The sequence below is a fragment of the Mrakia frigida genome (genome assembly GCF_051309035.1).
Source record: "Mrakia frigida strain ATCC 22029 unplaced genomic scaffold BDY24scaffold_16, whole genome shotgun sequence".
Taxonomy (NCBI): Eukaryota; Fungi; Basidiomycota; class Tremellomycetes; order Cystofilobasidiales; family Mrakiaceae; genus Mrakia; species Mrakia frigida.
Window position 1 is genome coordinate 174,623 of NW_027481265.1, and position 18,997 is coordinate 193,619.

Consider the following 18,997-nt stretch of genomic DNA (forward strand, 5'->3'; position numbering starts at 1 on the left):
TCGCGTCCCCAAAAAGTCAAAGCTCACGCGTCTCTCCCTTTTCTCCCCTCTCGATTGTCTCCCCCTTCGAGAGATTTTTAAGACCTTCTGAGCTCATCGTTGTCGAGTTCACATGCCATACTATCCTTCCGAAATCAGTCCCCCTTGAACTCAGCATTAATTTTTCTTACCGGCAATCAAAACGCCCTCTCCCCGAATCTCGCTCTCCCCGAATCCTCCCTCTCCTTCCCTCCCAACCCTCATCACCTCCCTTCCCCATCCAAACAATGGCCAACGACATCCGCAACTCTCTCAAGTTAGCAAAAGTAGACGAGCTCATCTGGACTTCAGCAGCAGGTCTCGAGCAGTTCCCAGGAGCGAGGTTCGTTTTGGAACTCCAGCCTCTGCGTCGAGTCGTCCTCCCCTCCTGACCGCCGTTGCTCTCCTCTTCTCTACGAAACAGAGGTCTCTTTGGAGGTCAGATCTTGGGACAAGCTCTCGTAGCAGCCACCAACTGTGTGAAACCAGAGTACTCGCTCCATTCCATGCAGGTTTGTCTCGTCTTCCAAATCGCTTCGCTTCCCTCCGAAACTCCTCGAGCTCACCACGTTCCTCCTTCCCTCCCTCTTCCTCCCTCCTCTCTTGTCCTTCCCCTTCTCCAACCCCTGCTTCCCGACCCCCCCTCTACACGCAGTGCTACTTCCTCTCCGCCGCCTCTGCCGCCACCCCTCTCATCTTCCTCGTCACTCCCCTCCGTCGAGGTCGTTCCTACCAAGTCCTCTCTGTCGAAGTTCGCCAAAATGGTTCCCCCGTCTTCTCCCTCGCCTGCTCCTTCCAACTCCCTGAACCTCGTCAACCCAGCTTCCAGATCCCCTTCCCTTCGAACGTTCCCGCGCCGGAGAACTGCGAGATGAGGGAGGACAAGTGGCAGGCGGTGATTGAGAAGGAGGGAGCGAAGTGGAAGGAGAGTACAAGGAAGCATTTGCAGATGGTTATCGATGTGAGTACTATGTTTTATTTTTTTGGTCTAAATGATCAGCTGGCTTCTCGTGGGCTTCTGCTGACTTTGGGTCGTTCAGGAGCGACGAGACTCGCCTATCGCGATCATGGACGCGGTCATTCCTGGATTGCCCCAAAACCGAGGAGCTTACTGGCTCAAGGCTCGAGGGATAGCACCAGGAGAACTTTCGGCTCCTTTACAGAAGGTTCGCACTCGTCCACTCCTTCTATCCTCGTCGTCAGAAATCGCTGGCTTTCGTCGACGTTCTCCGTGGCCGTTCTTCGACGCGTTTCGAACTCAAGACTCACTCTTCCCTCCTTCTTCCGCCTCCTCTTTCGTTTTCTTCACTCTCTCAGGCCGTCGTAGGATATCTCTCTGACTTCCTCTTCATCGGTCAAGGAGCCAAAGCTCTCGGCATGAAGTCCTTCGAACCTCCAGGTTCGCCAGGTCTTCACCTCGACATGATGGTCTCTTTGGATCACCACATTCATTACTACTCGTGCGTCGTCGTCCTTTCGACCTTATCTCGTCTATCTATTAGCCAAAGCTGATCTCCGCTTTATCTTTAATCTCGTTCTCTTCCCCTCCTTTCGCAGCGACTCGTTCGACACTTCCGACTGGCTGCTTCACGTCATCGAAGCCTCCCGAGCAGGCTCAGGACGAGCGAGCGTACATGGCCGACTTTATACGAGGCAGGGAGAGTTGATTGCGGTGACTAGTCAGGAGGGAGTGGTGAGGGCGAAGTTGTCTCCCCTGGAGGACGACGAGGCCGCCGGGAAGAAGCAGAGCAAGCTGTAGCGACGAGGATACCGAGATTTCGCAGGTTCGGGGGTTTGTCGGTTACTTTATCTCGTAGAGGATCTGATTTGGTTACATTTTCTCCAGCCTTTGAGGACGTTGTGTCGACACTGTCGAGGTAAGAAACGAAAGCATGCCCGAGCGAAGATACTGAAGCACGAGATAAGGTAGGCTTGTCCGTAGTGTAGTCTATAGAGGCATTTGTAGATAGAAGCGACATTATCCGAGAAGCAGAAATCGGGACCAAGGAGAAGGAAAAAAGGGAGAAAAGAGACAGGAACGACGCGTCTCATCATCGATTGTACTGCTCAGCCTCCTTCAGCGGCTCCCTACCCAACTCGAGCTCACTCTCAGCTCCGTTCGTGCTCTGAGGCAGCGTCGTTGAAGAAGAGTTGTACCGAAGCGACTCAGCCTGAGCGTTCCCCTGCTCGAAGTCTTTCTGGAGGTCCTCGTCCGATCCGTTCGACGTCTTCGCGATTTTCTTGGTGGTGGTCATCGAGCGGAGGTTGAAGTTGTTGGAGCGTTCTGTGTTTCAAAGTGTGGAGTACATATGTTCAGGAGACGGTTTGAAGGAGGGGAAGGCGAAGAATCGAGACAAACCTTGACCTCCATATCGGTCGTCGTCCGTCGCGACGAAGCGCGTCGTCGTGATGTGAATGCCTGTAGGCTTGTTTTCTGGTCGGATGACAAGGCTAAGAGCGAAGCAAAGCGTGAGAGCAGTTTCGACTTGAGGAGGAGGGGTTAAAGGAACGACGTACGAATGTCGAGTGAAGATGAAGAGAACCGTGTTGCAGAGTCCGCTGAGAGCTTCGATGGAGCCTGGAAGAGGAGATTATCAACTCGGAAAAGCTGTTTAAGGAGAACGAAATACTGACCTGCTGTCTGGTTTAGCTGCCACGGGACGAAAACTCCGCTGGAGAAAGGGTGGGTGAAGAAAAAGAGACGGCAAGCGGCGATGGGCGTCTGAATGACAGAACGAGACGGTTCAGCCCTCTGTACTTTCCCGACAAGCGTAGATAGCGTCCCACTCACGATGATGACACAGTAGACCAGGGGGTAGAAGAGCACTGGGGGGTAGGGGGAGCGTCGCTTCAGTGTTGGAAGAGGGGTAGAAGGTCGAAGGGAGACTCACACTTCTTGCAGATGGCGATGACTTGCTTCCCGATACTCTCCACTTGACTGACTGCGAGCGAGGAACAAAACAGAGGCAAGTGTGAGAAATCGAGATCGAAGAACGCGTCGAATGTTCGAACTTCGAGCTCACCTCCACCGGTCGTCGCTCCTCCTCGAGGCGCTCCCACCGTCGTTGGTCCTCCCGAAGAGATCTTCGTATCCGTGTTCTGATAAAGCGATACGAAGACGAATCAGAAAGACGGAAGAGGAGAGGCGAAAAAGAAGGAGGCGGACGGACATGACTCGACTTTCCCTGCCAGTTGAGCGAAATCCTCGACCCGTCGAGTCGAAGTCGACCAGAGAGACGAAGGTAGATGAGCGTGTAGAGCGAAAGCGAGACAACGGCTGAGATGACGCAGACGACCTCGGTGAGCAAGATGTACTTCTTGGTCAAGTCGCCGTTCCCTTCGAACGAAAGAAGGAATGGTCAGAAACGATTCGACGCGTCGACGTCCTCCGTTCTTCGGACCCGAGGCTCGAACTCACCTCCCATCCAGCACCTGAGCGAGAGGAGAACAGGAAGAAAAAGTGAATAAGCAGTGTGATCTTCGATTTGGACCACTCGAGAGAGAATGAGAGAGAGAGCGACACCGACTCACCAAGTGTTGCTAGGTCCGTAGAAACGCTCAGCGGGATATCCCTTCAGGTGAAACTCGAGTGGAGCAGCGACAATAACGGCGACGATGAAGGCCCATCCCTGTTAGATCATGAAAACGAGAAGTCAGTAAGCTCAGGTAGCCGACCGAAAGAGACGAAAGAGACGAAAGACGAAGGACTTACGGATCCGATGAGAGCCCAAACGACCCTGTTGTCGATTCTCCAACTCATGACGAGGACACCTAGGAAAGAAACGCGTCGAGAAAACGGTCAGGTCCGTTGGTACGGAACAGGCCGACTTTGTAAGACGTGACGCGAAGACGAACCGAAGGTCAAGACGGCGAGGAGAAGGTTCCTGTGTCAAGGAGAGGGATGAGCTTCTTTGTCTTCAAATACTGGAAGGGATGAAGGGTACCTACCAGATTGCGGCACCGAGCGAACCAATCTGCTCGGATACGCCTATTCGAAGGTGAGAAGACGAGACGATCAGCTCGCTGAGAAGCGTCGTCCCTCGTTGAAGAGTTCACCCGGCAGCTCACCTTGGAAGATGCAAGCCGAGCCGTGGTCTTGTATCTTGGTAGCTGCCCATCGAAGCTGAAGAGGTTTTAAAGAGGGAGAGAGGCGAGATCCGAGAGTCAGGTCGGGAGAGGAAGAGCAAAAGAAAGAGAAAGAGACGCACTTGCATCGTCCAAGAAAGACCACCAAGGAGATCCGTAACGAAGAGCTGAGAAGGCAAGAGCGAACGCCGAGGGGTTTGAGGATCTACTGCGAGAAGAAGAGAGGATAAGAGAGCGACCTACCGACATGAGGACTATTGGACGAAGAGGAGAAGCCAAGGGAGAGAATAGATCAGGTCTCGTTCAACAAAGTTTCCTACGAGGACGAAGGAGAGGTACGCACCCAGACCCAGAGGATTCTTAAAGAAGAATGCCGTCGACGCTCGTCCAGTATGAGATCCGCTCATGGCCTTGATCCCGATGTACCTGTTGAAGTGAACATGAAACGAGACGACGTTGGGACGATGTCAGGAAGCCGATTCGAGAACGACGAGGGCTGAACGCGAACGACCGACGTTCGATGCCGATTGAGCTCGAGCCTCCTGGTTGCAAAGCACGGAAAGGAAGTGAACTCACGCGAAGAGACCGGTGATCGCACAGACGCTGAGAAGTCCACACATTCCTGAGCCGATGAACGAGAGAGCCATCGAGTTTGGGTAGGTGAAGGATAGACTGGCGACTTGAGCTGAGAGAGACGAGAAGAAGGGATTGGGAGATGAGTATGTATCAGTGAAAAGGAGGGAACGGGGACGACTGCGAACCTGCTGGGTCGATTCCCTGAGGCGAGAGAAGGGAAGAGGGGTCAGCGACGAGCGTGAGCAGAGCGACGCTTTCAGTGCAGGTTTACTGACAGCTGAGCGAGAAGAGAAAGGTCGAAGGAGGGAAGCAAGGTGGTCAGTGAAAGTCGGCTCGCAAACGAGGCTGAATCCAGTGAGGTCGACTTCGAGAGAAGACGAAGGAGAGTCCATCTGGGCAGTGGTAGAAGATGACTCACTGACGATCTGGTTGCCTCCGAAAGGGGAAGCAGCCTAGATGGACGAGTGGTAGGAACGAACGACGGAGGTGATGAAGGAGGAGAAGGAGGTGAGATCAGTGCCGATCGTCAAAGGGAACGAGGCAAAGAACGACGCGTCTGGACTCACAGCGACTATGGTCGGTTCGAGCTCGAGCGATGGATCGTACTTGAAACCCATTCTTGCGCTATAGTAGAGACTGAGGTGATGGTTGAGGATCAGAAGGGCGTGAGGGCTGAAACCCTCGCGGGCTGGGCTGAAAAAGATCAAGAAAGGAGGAAGGAGCGCGGAGCGAAGCGTGTTTTCGCCGAGGGGGGATCGCGAAGGAGGGTCGGCTGAAGGTCGTTTAGAATCTTGATGAGCGCCGATCGATGTAATTGAGAATGTCTGTGGGCTGGTGGTCAGCTGCTAAGACTTGAGGGTCAAAAGCTGAAGCAAGAGAGCTGTTCATCGACGAGAGGTGTGAGCTTCGACGGTCGCCCTTCCCTTCTTTTCCCTCGTGTCGTCTCCTCTCCGCTCCGAGCGACAACCCTCAATGTTCTCCAGACTCCTCTTGTTGCTGAAGAGAGCCGACTACCGACGAACGCTTTGATCCCTTGAGTACGGGGTCGGCACTGGGGTAAAAGCATGCGAGACAAGAGGACGAGAGCGTGAAGGGACGAAGCTCATCCAGGGGGTTTCGTCTCGTCCTACAAATCAAGAAGATTCTCGATGAACCCTGGATCGAGGATTGCTACCGACAACTGTGGTCTAGCTGGTGATCTGTGAAAGATCCGCTATATACGAGATTTGGTGCTGTGAGCGTTGGAAGACAAGGTCGAGCTCCTCCCTTCTTCAAAGTTGACCTGTTGACCTCCAACGTCAACTTCACTCTCGCCCTCCATGTTTTACGATCTTCACATCCCTTTCCCATCATCTTCATCTCACTCCACATCATCAGCCTCTTCTTCCAACTCGAAACAGCCGTCCAAGAAGCAGCAGAAGAAGTCAGCGGGAGGAGGAGCAGGGGAGGACTGGAGAAAGAAGCAGGCTGAGGAGGAGGAGAGGAAGAAGGGCCGGGACTGCTGGTTCGGAGTGCCCACAGAGGAGAGGGAAAAGTCAGAAGGAGGAGTCAGGATGGCTAGACATCGTAAGTGGAAGTTTAATTTCCCAGAAGAGCAGAAGAGACGCGGAGAAGAGGCAGGGCCTCTGAAGTTGAAGCTCAACGAAGAGTCGAAGCTCAACATTTCTTCTTCCTTCCCTTCCCTTTCTTCCTTCAGTCGGCTACTCTGTTCTCGCCTTCACTCAAACCGCTCATTCTCGGATCGACGCCGCTACCCACTACAATCCTTTCAACAACTCGACTCGTGTTCCCTTCCCTTCGATAGATCCAAGATATGCAGCGAAGGGAGCAGCAGCAACGACGGTGGGAGGTCGAGGGCTCGTTCAGCTCAGCAGGCTTCATCTCATCCTCGACGAGGGAAGTTTAGGATCATCGGGCTGTGGATTCGTGAGTTTGATTGCCTCACGGACGTTCAAGGATCTGGCGGTAGAGCCACGGGAGGTGGGGAAGCAAAGAGAGACGAAGCTCACCTCCTTCCTTCCCTCCTCCTCGACAGCTCGCCCAAAACACCGCTCTTCTCTCTCAATACGACATTCTATCCGTTCAGCCTACAACATTAGCAACCCTCCTACTTGCTTGCCTCACTCTGAGTGTTCCAGGTCCCAATCAAGTCAGTGCTCTTCCAATGCCTCGCTCGACTCTCCTCGTCGCGTTGAGCTTACCTTCCTTCCATCGCACACCTTACCACAGATCTCCATCATCACTCTCGACTTCTCAACTTCCTCCCGACTCCCTTTCCACCTCAAACGTAAACCAGTTTTGCAAGCTCTTCGTCTCGGAGTGGTCGTGAGTCCTGCTGCCGCCCTCCTTCCCCTCTCCGACCCTTCTTTTGAGCTCGAATCTGACTTTCGTTCCCCTTCGATGGCTGATCTATCACAGTTCGAGATTCTCTACTCGCCACTCCTCCCATCTCCAACGGCTGCTTCCTCCACTCAACCTTCTCAAGCTCGTCAAACGACCCTTTCAACAGCTCAGGACCTCGCCCGAATCACGAGAGGGAAGGGGATTATCATCAGCTCGGGGGGTGAAGGAGGATGGGGAACTTTGCGAGGTGGTGGGGATGTGGTCAACCTGTCAGTTACCTTCCGTCTCGACGGTTCCCTTTTTCCGTTCTTCAGTGGAAAGCGAAGACGACGGAGATCGAACTGACGCGTCTCCCTTGCCTCCGAACTCTTCTTCCTCACCTCTCAGTGGAACCATCATGGGTCTCAAACCTAATCTCGCCTATGCAGCAGTGGTTCTGACTCCCAAGAAGGTTGTTCTCAGAGCTCGTACGTCTCGTCTCTTTGTTTCCCTTTCGTCCTTCGACGACCGTCTTCTCGTCCGTTCACCCACTGATCATCGTTCTTCCTTCTGTCTTTGTCTTTGCTTCCTGATCAACAGAGGCTCGTAAAACCTTCCGAGGCTTGATCAGCACGCCTAGAATCATCGTGGACGACGACGAGGAGCAGCAGGAAGGAGAGATGGACGTGGACGAGGGCGCGGGTTCGGTAGTAGTTGGCTGATGAGATTCCGTTTGTTTTCATCTTTCATGCGTATCTGAGAGCTCTGAGGCGAGCTAGAAGGGCCCTTGCGTATCTCCTTTCACAGGTTCCAACGTGAAGGAAGTGATCCTTGACGACGAAAGAGGTTACGAGACCGACCGTCCTTCTCGAATCGGTTTCAACCTCACCTCCTCTCTCTGAACGTCAATCATCAACCTCCCGTGCTTTCCCTCTCTTCCCCGTATAGATCGTCGAATCAGCTACAACCTTCAAGTGAGTTCGAACCTATGCAAAGCGATGGATGATGGAGGGTTGGGAAGAAAGAGAGGCGAAAAACGAAGCTGATCATCTCCGCCCCCTCCTCCCTTCCTTTCTCTTCCCTCCTCTAGCGCTTCCCCCATCATGTCCAAAGTAAGCTCTCACCCTCTCAACCTCTTCGTCACTAGATCCCGACCTCTTCTCCTTTGTCTTCCAGCAGGTTCACGCTCCCATCCGTCTCTCCTGGGACACCTGGCGTCTCGTTTTCGAATCCGCCTCGGACGCTGCCACCCTCGCCGCTCTGGGACGAGTCTCGTTCGACTTCCTCGCTGGATCTTCCGAGTTCTTGTACAGAAGAGTCGAGATCAAGAGTGTCAAGAAGCTGGAGAGCTTCTTTTGTGCAAGGCAGGGGGACGAAGATGTGAGCTCCTTCAATCGACGCTTTTCTTCCTTCCTTTTTTTCCATCCTCCGCGAAAGGAAAAGCTTTACGAGACCGACGTACTGACTTATACTCTCGTGCTATATCCAGGATGCCACTCGAAATCGAATCGATCCTCACCTCTCCCTCTCTCAAACTCGACACCTCCACGTCGACCTCTCCTCCCTCTCCTCCCTCTCCAAATCCTTCAACCTCCAAAGGGCACCAGAGCAGTCGCAGAATCTCCTTCTCCTCGATACCTTCCGACTCTCTTTCAAGCACCATACCGGGGATCTCTTCCAGGTCCTCCACTACTCCCTTCTCCCCTACCTCAACCCAAAAGCTTTCGAGCTCATCATCTCCGGTCGACCTCCTACCGACGAGGAGGACGACCCTCTCATGGTCTACGATCAGTTCTTGGAGGAATGGGATCGACTCGAGATGTTGGAGCTCGCAGGGGGTCTCCCTCGTACCTGGGACCGAAGCGGATATACTGAGCTCGCAGGCGTTCCCGTCTCCCCGTCCCTCCGCCTTCACGTCGCAACTCTTTTGGAGGATTTTCATCTTCGTACGATCCGAGAGTTCCCAAAGGTGGTGGTGGCAGTCGAGGAACTGTTTCGGGTCAAGTCCAGGCAACCCGGATCCGTCGTTTTGCTCGCTCGTTCGGAGAAGGAGGAGAAGGAGTGCGAGCAGGGCATTGGGGATTTGGAAGCGAAGTTGAGACCTTTCTTTGCTGTTGAGCTGCTGGTTTAAGGTGAGAATTTCTCATTCCTCGGAAGTCAGCTCCCAGATTCTGACTACTTCTCTCTCGACTTTTGCCTCAGACCTCGTCGACGCGTCGACTCCCCTCCAATCAGTTCAACACTCCCTCCTCCATCCATCAAGCAACATAAGCGTCCTCAGTCTGACCTCCTTTCTCTACGTACCAATGAAGTGAGTTTCTCTCTCCCCTTCCTCTGGCCAGACGAGTCTCAACTCGAATTCTGACGCGTCTCCCTTGTTCTTTCTTCTCTCTCCCTTCGCAGCCGAACACCCGTCTTTTAGCCCTTTTCCCTTCGTACATATTTCTTTCTTTGCTACCGCCGTTACCTACTCAGTCCGCCTTTCCCCTTCTACCATCCAGTAGAGCTCCGAACGAAGCAAGGTGGGACGCAAATGAAGACCGAGCGACGCGACTCTTCTTTCCTTTTTTTTTCGATCTTCTTCTCAGTTGTGAACGATCCCATGCGAGCGCATATCAACTTTCTTGCAGTCGAGAAAGTTTTCTCGCTCAAGTTCCCTCCCAGATCCAATCATAAGATCTCAGCTTCGTCGACCGTTCCCTGCTCTCCTTTGTTCTTCCCACCCAACCTCCCTACCGCCTCCTCGAACCTCTCCTTCCCCGCAAGATCCACCAGCTTCTCCTCGGCCGTCTTCCCTTCATCTCCTCCAACCTCCCTAGCCAGCTCGATCGCTTTCGCCAGATCCTCGACGGCGAGCGGCGACGCGTCCTCCTCCTTCAGCGACGCCTGGAAAGTCTCGACGAGGGAGGTAAGATCCTTGGACTTGACGAGAATCGAGTAGTAGAGGGACCAGTTCCGGGGAGTGAGGAGAGGAAGCATGGATGGGTAGGCTTGGATCGTCGTGAGGAGGGTTTTGGCTTGGTCGAAGGAAGACGTTTCGAGGCAGGCGAGGAGGTACTGAGTTTCGGAGAAGAAGAGGAAGAGAAAAATAAAAGAGGACAGTCAGCTTCGATGCAACGAAGAGAATGAAAAGGAGGGGTGATAGAGACTGACCATCTCAACCGATTTCGAATCTACACCGACTTCCTCCTGAACCTCTTCCCAAATCCTGAACACCTCCCTCCAATCCTGCCTCACAGCCACTTGAACCTCCATCAACGTCGCAAACAACGACGCTCCGTATACCCTCTCCCTCACCATCACCCGACCCTCCACGAACCGCTCCAGCGTCTCCAACGCCATCTCCTCGCCCTGCACGTTCCCGCCCTCCTCCTCGGCGCGTCTCCATCGACGAAGGTGCATCTGGATGAGATCCTCGAGTGCCGGTCCATCCTCCAGCGACTCCGAAGACTGAGTGACGGCTTTGAAGAATCGGGAGGAGACCATTTGGGTCGGGGAAGGGATGGAGGAGTGGTTTTCGAGGGAGGAGAGGAAGGTCGACCAGATCTCGAGGAGGACTGCTGGTTGGGCTTGTTGGGCGTGAAGGAGGGAGTTGACGACGAGGAGGGATTCTTCGGGGGTTCTGGTGAGAGGTAGGAGAGGGATGGCGAAGGAAGGGATGGAGGAAGTGGGGGGGATGAAGGAGGGAGGGAGATGGTGAAGGTCGAGAAGGGCGGGAGAGAGGAGTTGGAAGGGAGGAGGAGTATCGCCTTGATAGTTGGAAAAGAGGAGGAGCATCCGGACGATGACTTCACCATGCTGCCTCCAAATGACTGGTAGTCGGGACGGAGAAGCAAATTTCGAGTAGAGCTTGGAGGCGACGACGAGAGTTTCGAGGGTCGACGGCGCGTCGAGAGCACCTCTCCCTAGCAATCCGTACGCCCGTCCCGTTCCGACACGAGGATCCACCAAAGCAGGTAAAGCTTGATCCAGCCACTCCCGATCCGCGACGTTGTTGTTGCTGCTGCTCGCCGACGACTGGATGAGATCCGAGAGACGACTTCCAAACCCGTTCTCCCAATCGACGAAGGTCGGGGTCGCTGGATTTCGCCTGCTGACATCTGGGGGCAACGAATTCAGAACCTTCTTGAGGATCCCCAGCTCTTCCTCTCCGTACTCCTCCGTCCTGAGGTAGTAGAACGCCCGAGCGAAAGCTCGAACTCGTCCTTGGGTGTCCAGCCTCTTGACGAGGGGGAAGATCTCCTTCTGTACGTCGATGCCGAACGACGAAAACTTGTAGTTTGAAAGAAAGTCTGCTAGGCGAGCGACGAGTGTCGAGATGAGTCCGGCGAAGCGTATTTGGGACGAGCCGGCCTGGGGAGGTGCTCGATTTGCGAAGGCGAGGAGGCGAAGGAGGGTTTCGAGGAAGACCGTTTCAATCGAGCGGATCGTCCGAGGGTCGTGATAGGTTTTATCGAAGAGGTTGGTGAGGGAGGCTATGTCGGCGAAGGATGGAGGAGGGGCAGTGTTGAGGATGCGAGTGAATTCGAGAAGACTCTGGGGATGGATCGGGGACGAGGAGGAGGGAGGAGGGGAAGAGGGAGGTTGTGCGGTCGTGTCTTTTGAGGATGATGAGGAGGATGGGGAAGAGGGGAGTTGAGCGTGGTTGAGCGACGTGATAGGAGTGTTCGTCAGGTCTGACGACGATGAAGAGGCTGGAAGAGGAGGTAGAGCGAGAGGTTTGATGGGTGTCGGAAAGGAGGAGAGTTCGAAGGTGTCCCTGGTGGTCGTCGTCCAATCCTCGACTCGACCGATGGCTTGAAGAACCTCCTCGAACTCCGACTCCGTGAACGAAGAAGGACTCAACCTCCTCAGTCCCTCGACGATGTCGACGGCTTCCGACGCGTTCGTCGCTCCCGACGCGAGGTCCACGATGATGGTCCTGTAGAGCTCCCTGTGGATCTTGATATCTTCCTGCTTGGATGCTGCCTGTACGAGTAGTTGAAGGGAGGAAACTAGGACTTCGGACTTGGGGTTGGACCGACGAGTGGAGAGGAGAAGCAGGCGAACGAGGGTGCTCCGAATCCACTCGCGTCCGTAGTCGTTCTCTGCTGTCGGTGAAGTCGAGATCGCGCGGTAGATGATGAATATCGACCGAAGATGGTCATCGGTGACGTTCGATAGGTGAGGTACGTCCCTGAGGATCCGCCTGGCTGTTTTGACGACCTCTGGCCTTCCGACGACTCCCTCCGATCCTTCTCCCTCGAGATGTTCTGCCAGGACGGCGGCCTTTCCTCGATGATTGTCCACCTGTATCTGAATGAACCAGTGTGGCTTGGGAGCTTCTTTGAGAGGTGAGGCGGCGGGTTCTGTTGGGGATGTAGAGGTTGAGAGAATGCGAAGAGGAGGAGGAGGATCTCGACTCGTCAAAGGGCTTTGGGAAGAGGAGGACGAGTTTGACGAAGGTTGGAGTAAGGAGGGAGATGGAGAGGAGGATGAGCCTTCTGATGGTGTTGGAATGCTGGGTGGGACCGACGAGGGGAGAGTAGCGTTGGAACGACGAGGAAGAGGGGAGGAGGAGGACGAAAGTCGAGGGAGGAGGAGGAGGAGGGATCTTGAGCTCGTCCGACGGGTTTGAAGTAGGATCGACCTCATCTTGAGCCTGCAGCAGATCGAGAACGACGAGTTAGCCAGTGTTGAGGTTGAAAGAGAACCGCGGCGGCATGCTGGAGACGTACGACGAGCGAAAGATCGAGAAGAGAGAAGGGAGGGAGGGAAGGTGACCTCGACTCAAAGTTCCAAAGGTGATCTAGCCGACCGAAACGGGAAGCGCAAGAAACGAAAAGCGTACGAGTCAGTTCAAATTGAGCTCAGGTCAAGTCTGAGAGGTAGAGATCGGACATCAAGCTCACGATGTCGAAGAAGGAGGCTCGGGAAGTTGAAGAAGGAAGGGAGGAGGACGAGCGGGTCGATGAGTTGGGCTGAGCGATGGTTCCTCTGAGTCTGCGAAACGAAAAGAAATGACATCAGGTCAGTCAAGTTGATCTTCAGAGGTACCCACTCGAAGGTTGGACGCACCTTTGTTGTTGACAGGTTGATGCCGTGTGAGGGAGAAAGGAAACGGTCGACTCTTCCTCGAAGTCAGCTCGAGCTCATTTTCGCCGCCTTCCTCCTACGTTCACTCCGGTCCTTCTCGACCACTCTTCGACGTCGCTCATCTTCTCCAACTTTCGAATCAAGCTACCGACTCGTTCTTGGGTGAGCCCGATTTCTTTCCAAAAGGTCGTGAGGCGATGGGAGGCGGATTCGGTTCCCTCTCTACTTAGCTCCTCCGCCTCGAGCTCGACCCAAACTGATCCTTCGACTCGCACGGCAGCTCCCTCTCTAAGCTATCCCTTCATACTACCACCAACGCACAAGTCTCTTCATCTTCTTCAAAACATGAACTTCTGCGGCGACGAGGTCAACGTCTCGCGAGTCCCCTCTTTCCCTCCGCTTCCTTGCCTCGTCTTCCAGCCCGGAGTGTAGTTCTAGTCACCCTTCTCGTCCCTATATATACAGCGGTATACGTGCCACCAATCGTCTTCTTCAAACCTTGTAAGCTTTCCCAGTCACGATCTCTGCTGAATCCGAAGTGAACCGTCGCAAACCTGACTCTCGTTCTCCTCCTGCCTCTTCTCCTTACCGGGAAGGGTCTCTACGCTTGCGACATCTCTCGGAAGTTTGAAAAGCAACTATCCGAGGTCCCAGACTTGCTTCCCTTCGAGTTCTTTGCTCGTCAGCGACTCCTCCGAGAGCCGTTCAGAGTTCAGATTCAGCGAAGTCCTGTGACGAGGAAGCCAGCCACTTGGGATGTGAGTTGATATCGCTCTCGAAGATGAAGATGAAGAAGGAGGGACGCTGCCGATTTCGCTTGGTGTTCCAGGATGCGGGACGATCATGCCAGACGCGTCTCTCAGCACATGTGCAGCGTGAGTCTTCGATTTCCCTCTTTCTTTTCTTGCGTTCATCGCTAACTCTCTTTCTACGCATCCTTTTCAAACTCCAGGTGTTGATGAGTGTTGTACTGCGGTCGAGAGTGCCAGGTTCGTCGTCGTTCTTCGCCCCTCGACGACGCGTCTCACTGACTCTTTCTTTCCCTCCTTCCTTGCTTGCTCCTTGCGCTCTCTCCTCTTTCTGTCTTCGACTCTCCAGAGGGCTCACTGGAAGATCCACAAACCTTCTTGCGCGAAGCGATGAGCTCTCTCTCCAGTGTCGTTTGTGCTCTCGTTTTCGATTCGCTAGACCTTCGTTCTCCCTACGGACGCGTCGGATCTGACTACTTCCGGTCTCTAACGAATATGGATAGTTCTACGTATGTATCAAAATCACGCCGTAACGGACAAGTCAAGCGCTAGAACGGGAAAGGGAAAGAGGAAAGGAAGCAGCAGCCAACGACGCGCACCAACCAGTCCAAATCCCGTTTTCTTCCGTGCGCAAAAAGAGATGCTGAGGCCAAAGTGGTTCCCGACAAGATGCAAGGTTTTAGAACTCCATTCGTCGAAGCTTCTCCCACACTCCCTCAGCGCTCAAGCTTGTTCGGTTCTCTTCCGACGCGCGCGTCGTCGTTTCTCACTCCCACTCCCCTCCCCTCTCTCCTCCCTCCCAAGCTGGCAGCATCAACAACAACAACAAATTGCAACTCGTGTATATCGTATCGTGTATCGTGTATTCGTTGATCGTCCTCTCCCTCCCTCCTTCCTTCCTTCCTTCCCAAAAAAGCAATCCAAGCAAGCAAGCAAGCGGAAAAAAGGAAAGCGTCGTTTCGTTCTCGTTCTCCTCGTCGTCCCGTCTCTCCCTTCTCGACGGCTCTCTCTCTCAACCCTCCATCACCCCGCCACTCTCAGCTCGTTCCAACCGCTTTTTCCCACCACCCTCCAACCCAAGTCCCCGAAACTCGAAATCCAGATCCTCCAACCTCAACTCCCTCTCTTCCGGCCGTCTGCTCCTCCCACTTCCCCTCACACCTTCCCCAGCCTCACCCTCACCCTCAGCCTGTCTCTGCCTCTCCTCCTCCTCCATCTGAGCCCTCCTTGATCGCTCGTTCTCCCTGCCAAGTTCCATAGCAGCCGCGTACGGATCTTTCACTCCGACGAAGCCTTCCTCGCTCCATTCCCTCCTGTGGAACAACCCTTTCGGATCCGCGATGACCTCGGAGATGCGTCGGTAGAAGTCGGTGTTGCGAGGGGAGAAATCTTCGGGTTCGTCTTCTTGGAGAGGATGGGACGGTGAAGGAAGGGAGTTGGCTCGGAGCATTTGGGCGTGAAGAGGAGTTGGGGAGAGGGTGCTGGTGGAAGCGTTGTTTTGGGTTTGAGGTTGGTTGGGTGAGTAAGGGGTGTTGGTGGGCTGGTGAGAAGCGAGGAAGTGAGCTGAGAGAGGGGAGGGTGAAGGGGAGAGGGATCTCGAGCCGGAGATTGAGCCCGGGTGCGTTTGGGATTGGGATGATTTCTGAGCGGAGAGCTGGAGTTGGTGATTTTCGTACTTGGTTAGGATTCGGCGAGGGGCTGCATAGCAAATAGGAGCAGAGGAATAAGAGGGAGGAGAAGAAGGTGGAGGAGAGGGAAGAGGAAGAAGAGGGAGGGGAGGAAGGGGGTGTTTGGTGAGCTCGAGTTGTTCAAAGAAGGAGGGAGAGGAGAGGCGCCCTCCGTCCGTTCGTTTGAGAAGGAACAAGTTTTTCGACTTTCGAAGCTCTTGTCGAGCTGAAAGAGAGGCCGAGCTTCCCTCCAGAACGAGCCCGAAGAGCTCCAAGGAAAGCAGAGACGGAAAAGGGAAACTCACTCGAGCTTCCACTCCCAGGACTCCCTCCTTGACTACTCCCTCTCTTCATCATCCCAGCAGGTCTCGAACCTCCTCCTCCTCTCGTACTCCCAGGCGAGCCTTCCTTCCCTCCTGCCATCCCTGCGAGAGAGAAAGCCCTGTCGGTAGGAGTCGTAGGAGCGCTTCGTTTGCCGTTGACGTTCCTGGAACTCGTCGAGATGGAGGGCTGAGGGATCAGCGACCGAGGAGAAGACGCATTCGCGTTGGCGTTGGCCGTGGTGGAATCTACAGTCAGACGAGGTCGAGGTCGGTCCGAGGGTGGAGGAGGGAGGGTGAAGGATGACATGGTCGTTGTTGGAGGTGGAAGAAAGTTGGAAAAGGGGAGGGAGGAGGAGAGAGCGTCGATCGTTGGGTGTGCCTGGACGACGACAGTCGGTGATTTTGCTGCGAAGAGGGGGGAGCTAAGGGGATGGGAAAGAGAAGAAAATCTTCAAGGAAGGGATGGTTAACGAGGGAAGGGAAGAGAAGGGAGGAGAGGGAAAAATTGAGCTTCGCGCCCTCCCCTCGCTCCCACACCCTGATTAGAGGGGTAGCCGGATCGATCCTTTACTTCGTCACTTTTGATTGGCGATTGGCGAAAGGATCCTTCTTCTCAGCCTCTGGGAGGACCCAGGGTATAAAGAAACGTGAGAGCGACGCGTTGTCAAGATTGCTTTTTTTTGTTCAACGGCTTGGGACGGCAGCTTTTCTTTTTGGCTCTCCTTCCGAGGTGCCCAGTTCAAACCAACCAGTGTGGCTCTTTTTCCCTTTGGAGCAAATCTGTTGAAGAGGGAAGGGAGCAAACTGAACTTTGCCGTTTGGGTCGCGTCGAGAGGGCCTCGCCCTTTTTCTCGGATCTTCTTCTTCCTCCTCGAGAGGACCATGTTGAAGAAGGAAGGCAGGGAGGTTGGGAGTTCTCGTTCTATAGAAGAGCCCGTCCTATACTTTCAAGGATACGGAGAGGAAGCCCTCTCTCAGGAGATCCCAACGAGCTCATCCGCTTCCCTCCTCCCTCCCTCTCCTCTTCTCGTTTTCACGCTTGAAAGAATGAGCTCCTTCCCTTTGAGCGGATCTTCCTCTTTCCCTTTCTACTCTCAACCACCACCTCCCTCTTTTCGTTCACTAACAGCAAACTGAAACTTCGCTTCCCTCCCAACGACGACCATCTTGAAATCATCATCGCTCTTCTTTCTTCCTCTCGAAACGAGCAACCAACACAAACGAGCTCATCTCTCTCCTTCCTCCCCTCTCAAGAGATCTCCTCCTTCTCTACCACCACTTCCTTCCTCTCAGAAAACGACCTCGGCCCTCCCGCTCTCGATCACGATCTCGAAATCACCGCTGCTCTTCTTTCTTCTTCTTCTTCTTCTTCGAGGAGATGAACGAAACGAACGAGCTCAACCACTCCTTCCTTCCTTCTTCAACGGATCTCTTCCTCCTCTACTACCACCTCTCTCTCCTCTCCCTCTCTCTCGCCAGCAACCGATCTCAGCCCTCCCGCTCTCGCTCGACGACCATCTCAAAACCGACGTTGCTTGTTCATTCTTCTTTCGACGAACGAGATGAACAAAGGAGCTCATCTCTCCTTCCTTCCCAGGGATTTCCCCTTTGTCTGCTTTTACGACCTCTCCCTCCTTTCCTCTTTGACAGAACCAACCTCAACTTTCCCGCTCTCGCCCTCTCGAGGGTTTGGACGAACGATCCTCTTTTGTGTTGGAGGGAGGAGCGAACGAACGAGCTCACCTTCTCTCCTTCCTTCCCTCCCTCTCTCTCTCTGTCCCTTCCTCCCTTCCGACTCTCTCTCTCTCACAGTGAGAGCTCACAGCTCTCTCGCTCATTTCGACGCGTTCTTTTTGTTTCTTTCTTTCTCGAACGAGCGAACGAACGAAGCTCAGCCTTCTCGTTCTTCTTCTTCTCTCCTCCTCTTCTTTCTACACCTCTTCTACTTCTCTCTTTCTTCTCAGACGACGTTTTCAGCCCTCTACTAGAGCAGAACGAGATCAGCCGTTTCTCGAATCTCCGTGCTCGCCGGCTCTCCCTCGTCCATCTCATCTCGTTCTCGCCCTCCTCGTTGGCTTCCTTTGTTTCTCTTCCTCTTCCTCCCACTCTTCTACACCTCTTTCTCCTCTCGAACGACCTTTTCAGACTCTCTACTAGAGCAGAACCGAGATCCGCCCTCTTCAGTTCGCTCTTTCGACGCGTTCCGTCTCCTCCTCTCCCTCCTCTCGCACACGCTTTCGCTCTCTGTTCTCTTCTTCTTCTTCTTGAATATCCGAGAATCTCCATTTTGGAAAGCTTCCAACTTCTCAGCAAGAAACTCCAGAGCGTTTCCTCCCTTTCAACAGAGTCGGGTTTGGGCCAAACAACGAAGCCGAGGGCGACGCGCTCGTGTCTGAGCTCTCTTTTTGGCAACCTCTCTTCTTCGTTCCGCATCTCTTGAGCGCTCAGCATATTTTGACCTCTTTTCTACTCCCTTTCAGGTTTTTCAAGCGGTCGAGAGGGAGGCATTCCTCGACGACGAAAGTTCGATCTCGAGCAGCTCACCTTTCACCTTTCCCTCTTTCACCTCGAACCATCACCACCTCCCTCCCTCCTCCCCTTCTTCTTCCCGCTCGTTTTTATCTTCGCAGCTCGCCACTATGGACCTCTCCTCCTCTTCTCATCGCCCTTTTCGCTCCTAGCAACTTCTACTCGCTCCCAGGACTGCACTCGAACGAGCGATTCCACCGTCGAGCTCATCTTGCGCTCGTTTCTGGCTCGTTTGGTTTGGACTGGAGAGGAGGCAGGGAGGAACGTTTTCTCGGATCAGAGCCTTCTCATACGTCTATTCTCGTGAGTCTACTATCTTCGCTTCTCTTTGGGCTCCTTGTAGAGGAGCGAGGAGCTCAGCTTCGTCCTATGGAAGGAAACGGTCGAGCTCACCTTCTTCCTTCCCTCGTTTCCCTCAGACCTCTCGCCCATCCGTCTCGTTCAGCTCTCCCTCTCCTCGCCAGGATCTCCAACGACTCTTTCTATACGCTGCTGTCCATCAACCATCACGCCAGACGTCCTCGGTTTTCCTCGCTATCGACATGGACGACTCTTTCGACTTCGACCTTTCACCTCCTCTCCTCCTTCCAAGGTCCCGCCAGCCTCGTTGGCTCGATTCTTCGCGTTCTCAGTCTCTCTCTCTCTCTCTCTC

At 54.1% G+C, this 18,997-nt stretch overlaps 5 protein-coding genes across 5 annotated transcripts; 3 read left to right on the forward strand and 2 right to left on the reverse strand.

The window, feature by feature from the left end:
- Positions 1-60: 60 nt before the first annotated feature.
- TES1 (palmitoyl-CoA hydrolase) lies at positions 61-1,866 on the forward strand. The gene is made up of 6 exons (XM_076640543.1): positions 61-361; positions 443-530; positions 674-979; positions 1,059-1,184; positions 1,336-1,478; positions 1,576-1,866. Exons 1-6 carry the CDS (start codon positions 267-269, stop codon positions 1,775-1,777), a joined length of 960 nt encoding a protein of 319 aa, XP_076496433.1. The 5' UTR covers positions 61-266; the 3' UTR covers positions 1,778-1,866.
- A 172-nt stretch (positions 1,867-2,038) lies between these two features.
- BDY24DRAFT_441520 (uncharacterized protein) lies at positions 2,039-5,297 on the reverse strand (the record flags this gene model as incomplete). The annotated part of the gene is made up of 21 exons (XM_076644622.1): positions 2,039-2,302; positions 2,378-2,469; positions 2,536-2,596; positions 2,653-2,740; positions 2,810-2,844; positions 2,910-2,960; positions 3,042-3,117; positions 3,189-3,355; positions 3,437-3,450; positions 3,550-3,647; positions 3,731-3,789; positions 3,874-3,902; positions 3,967-4,006; positions 4,087-4,141; positions 4,227-4,271; positions 4,348-4,358; positions 4,448-4,530; positions 4,681-4,789; positions 4,866-4,881; positions 5,103-5,132; positions 5,247-5,297. 21 exons carry the CDS (start codon positions 5,295-5,297, stop codon positions 2,070-2,072), a joined length of 1,443 nt encoding a protein of 480 aa, XP_076496434.1. The 3' UTR covers positions 2,039-2,069.
- A 608-nt stretch (positions 5,298-5,905) lies between these two features.
- Positions 5,906-7,744, forward strand: RPP1 (RNA-binding RNA processing protein RPP1). The gene is made up of 7 exons (XM_076640544.1): positions 5,906-6,246; positions 6,377-6,606; positions 6,716-6,829; positions 6,910-7,005; positions 7,099-7,292; positions 7,411-7,490; positions 7,603-7,744. The coding sequence occupies exons 1-7, from the start codon at positions 6,000-6,002 to the stop codon at positions 7,722-7,724; spliced, it is 1,083 nt and encodes a 360-aa protein (XP_076496435.1). The 5' UTR covers positions 5,906-5,999; the 3' UTR covers positions 7,725-7,744.
- A 162-nt stretch (positions 7,745-7,906) lies between these two features.
- Positions 7,907-9,621, forward strand: BDY24DRAFT_389501 (uncharacterized protein). Its single transcript, XM_076640545.1, has 6 exons — positions 7,907-7,976; positions 8,093-8,114; positions 8,179-8,382; positions 8,492-9,134; positions 9,205-9,313; positions 9,406-9,621. Exons 2-4 carry the CDS (start codon positions 8,106-8,108, stop codon positions 9,131-9,133), a joined length of 855 nt encoding a protein of 284 aa, XP_076496436.1. The 5' UTR covers positions 7,907-7,976; positions 8,093-8,105; the 3' UTR covers position 9,134; positions 9,205-9,313; positions 9,406-9,621.
- A 5,041-nt stretch (positions 9,622-14,662) lies between these two features.
- On the reverse strand, positions 14,663-16,481 carry BDY24DRAFT_389507 (uncharacterized protein). The gene is made up of 2 exons (XM_076640546.1): positions 15,799-16,481; positions 14,663-15,524 (listed from the first exon to the last, which is right to left on the reverse strand). Exons 1-2 carry the CDS (start codon positions 16,121-16,123, stop codon positions 14,839-14,841), a joined length of 1,011 nt encoding a protein of 336 aa, XP_076496437.1. The 5' UTR covers positions 16,124-16,481; the 3' UTR covers positions 14,663-14,838.
- Positions 16,482-18,997: the final 2,516 nt, after the last annotated feature.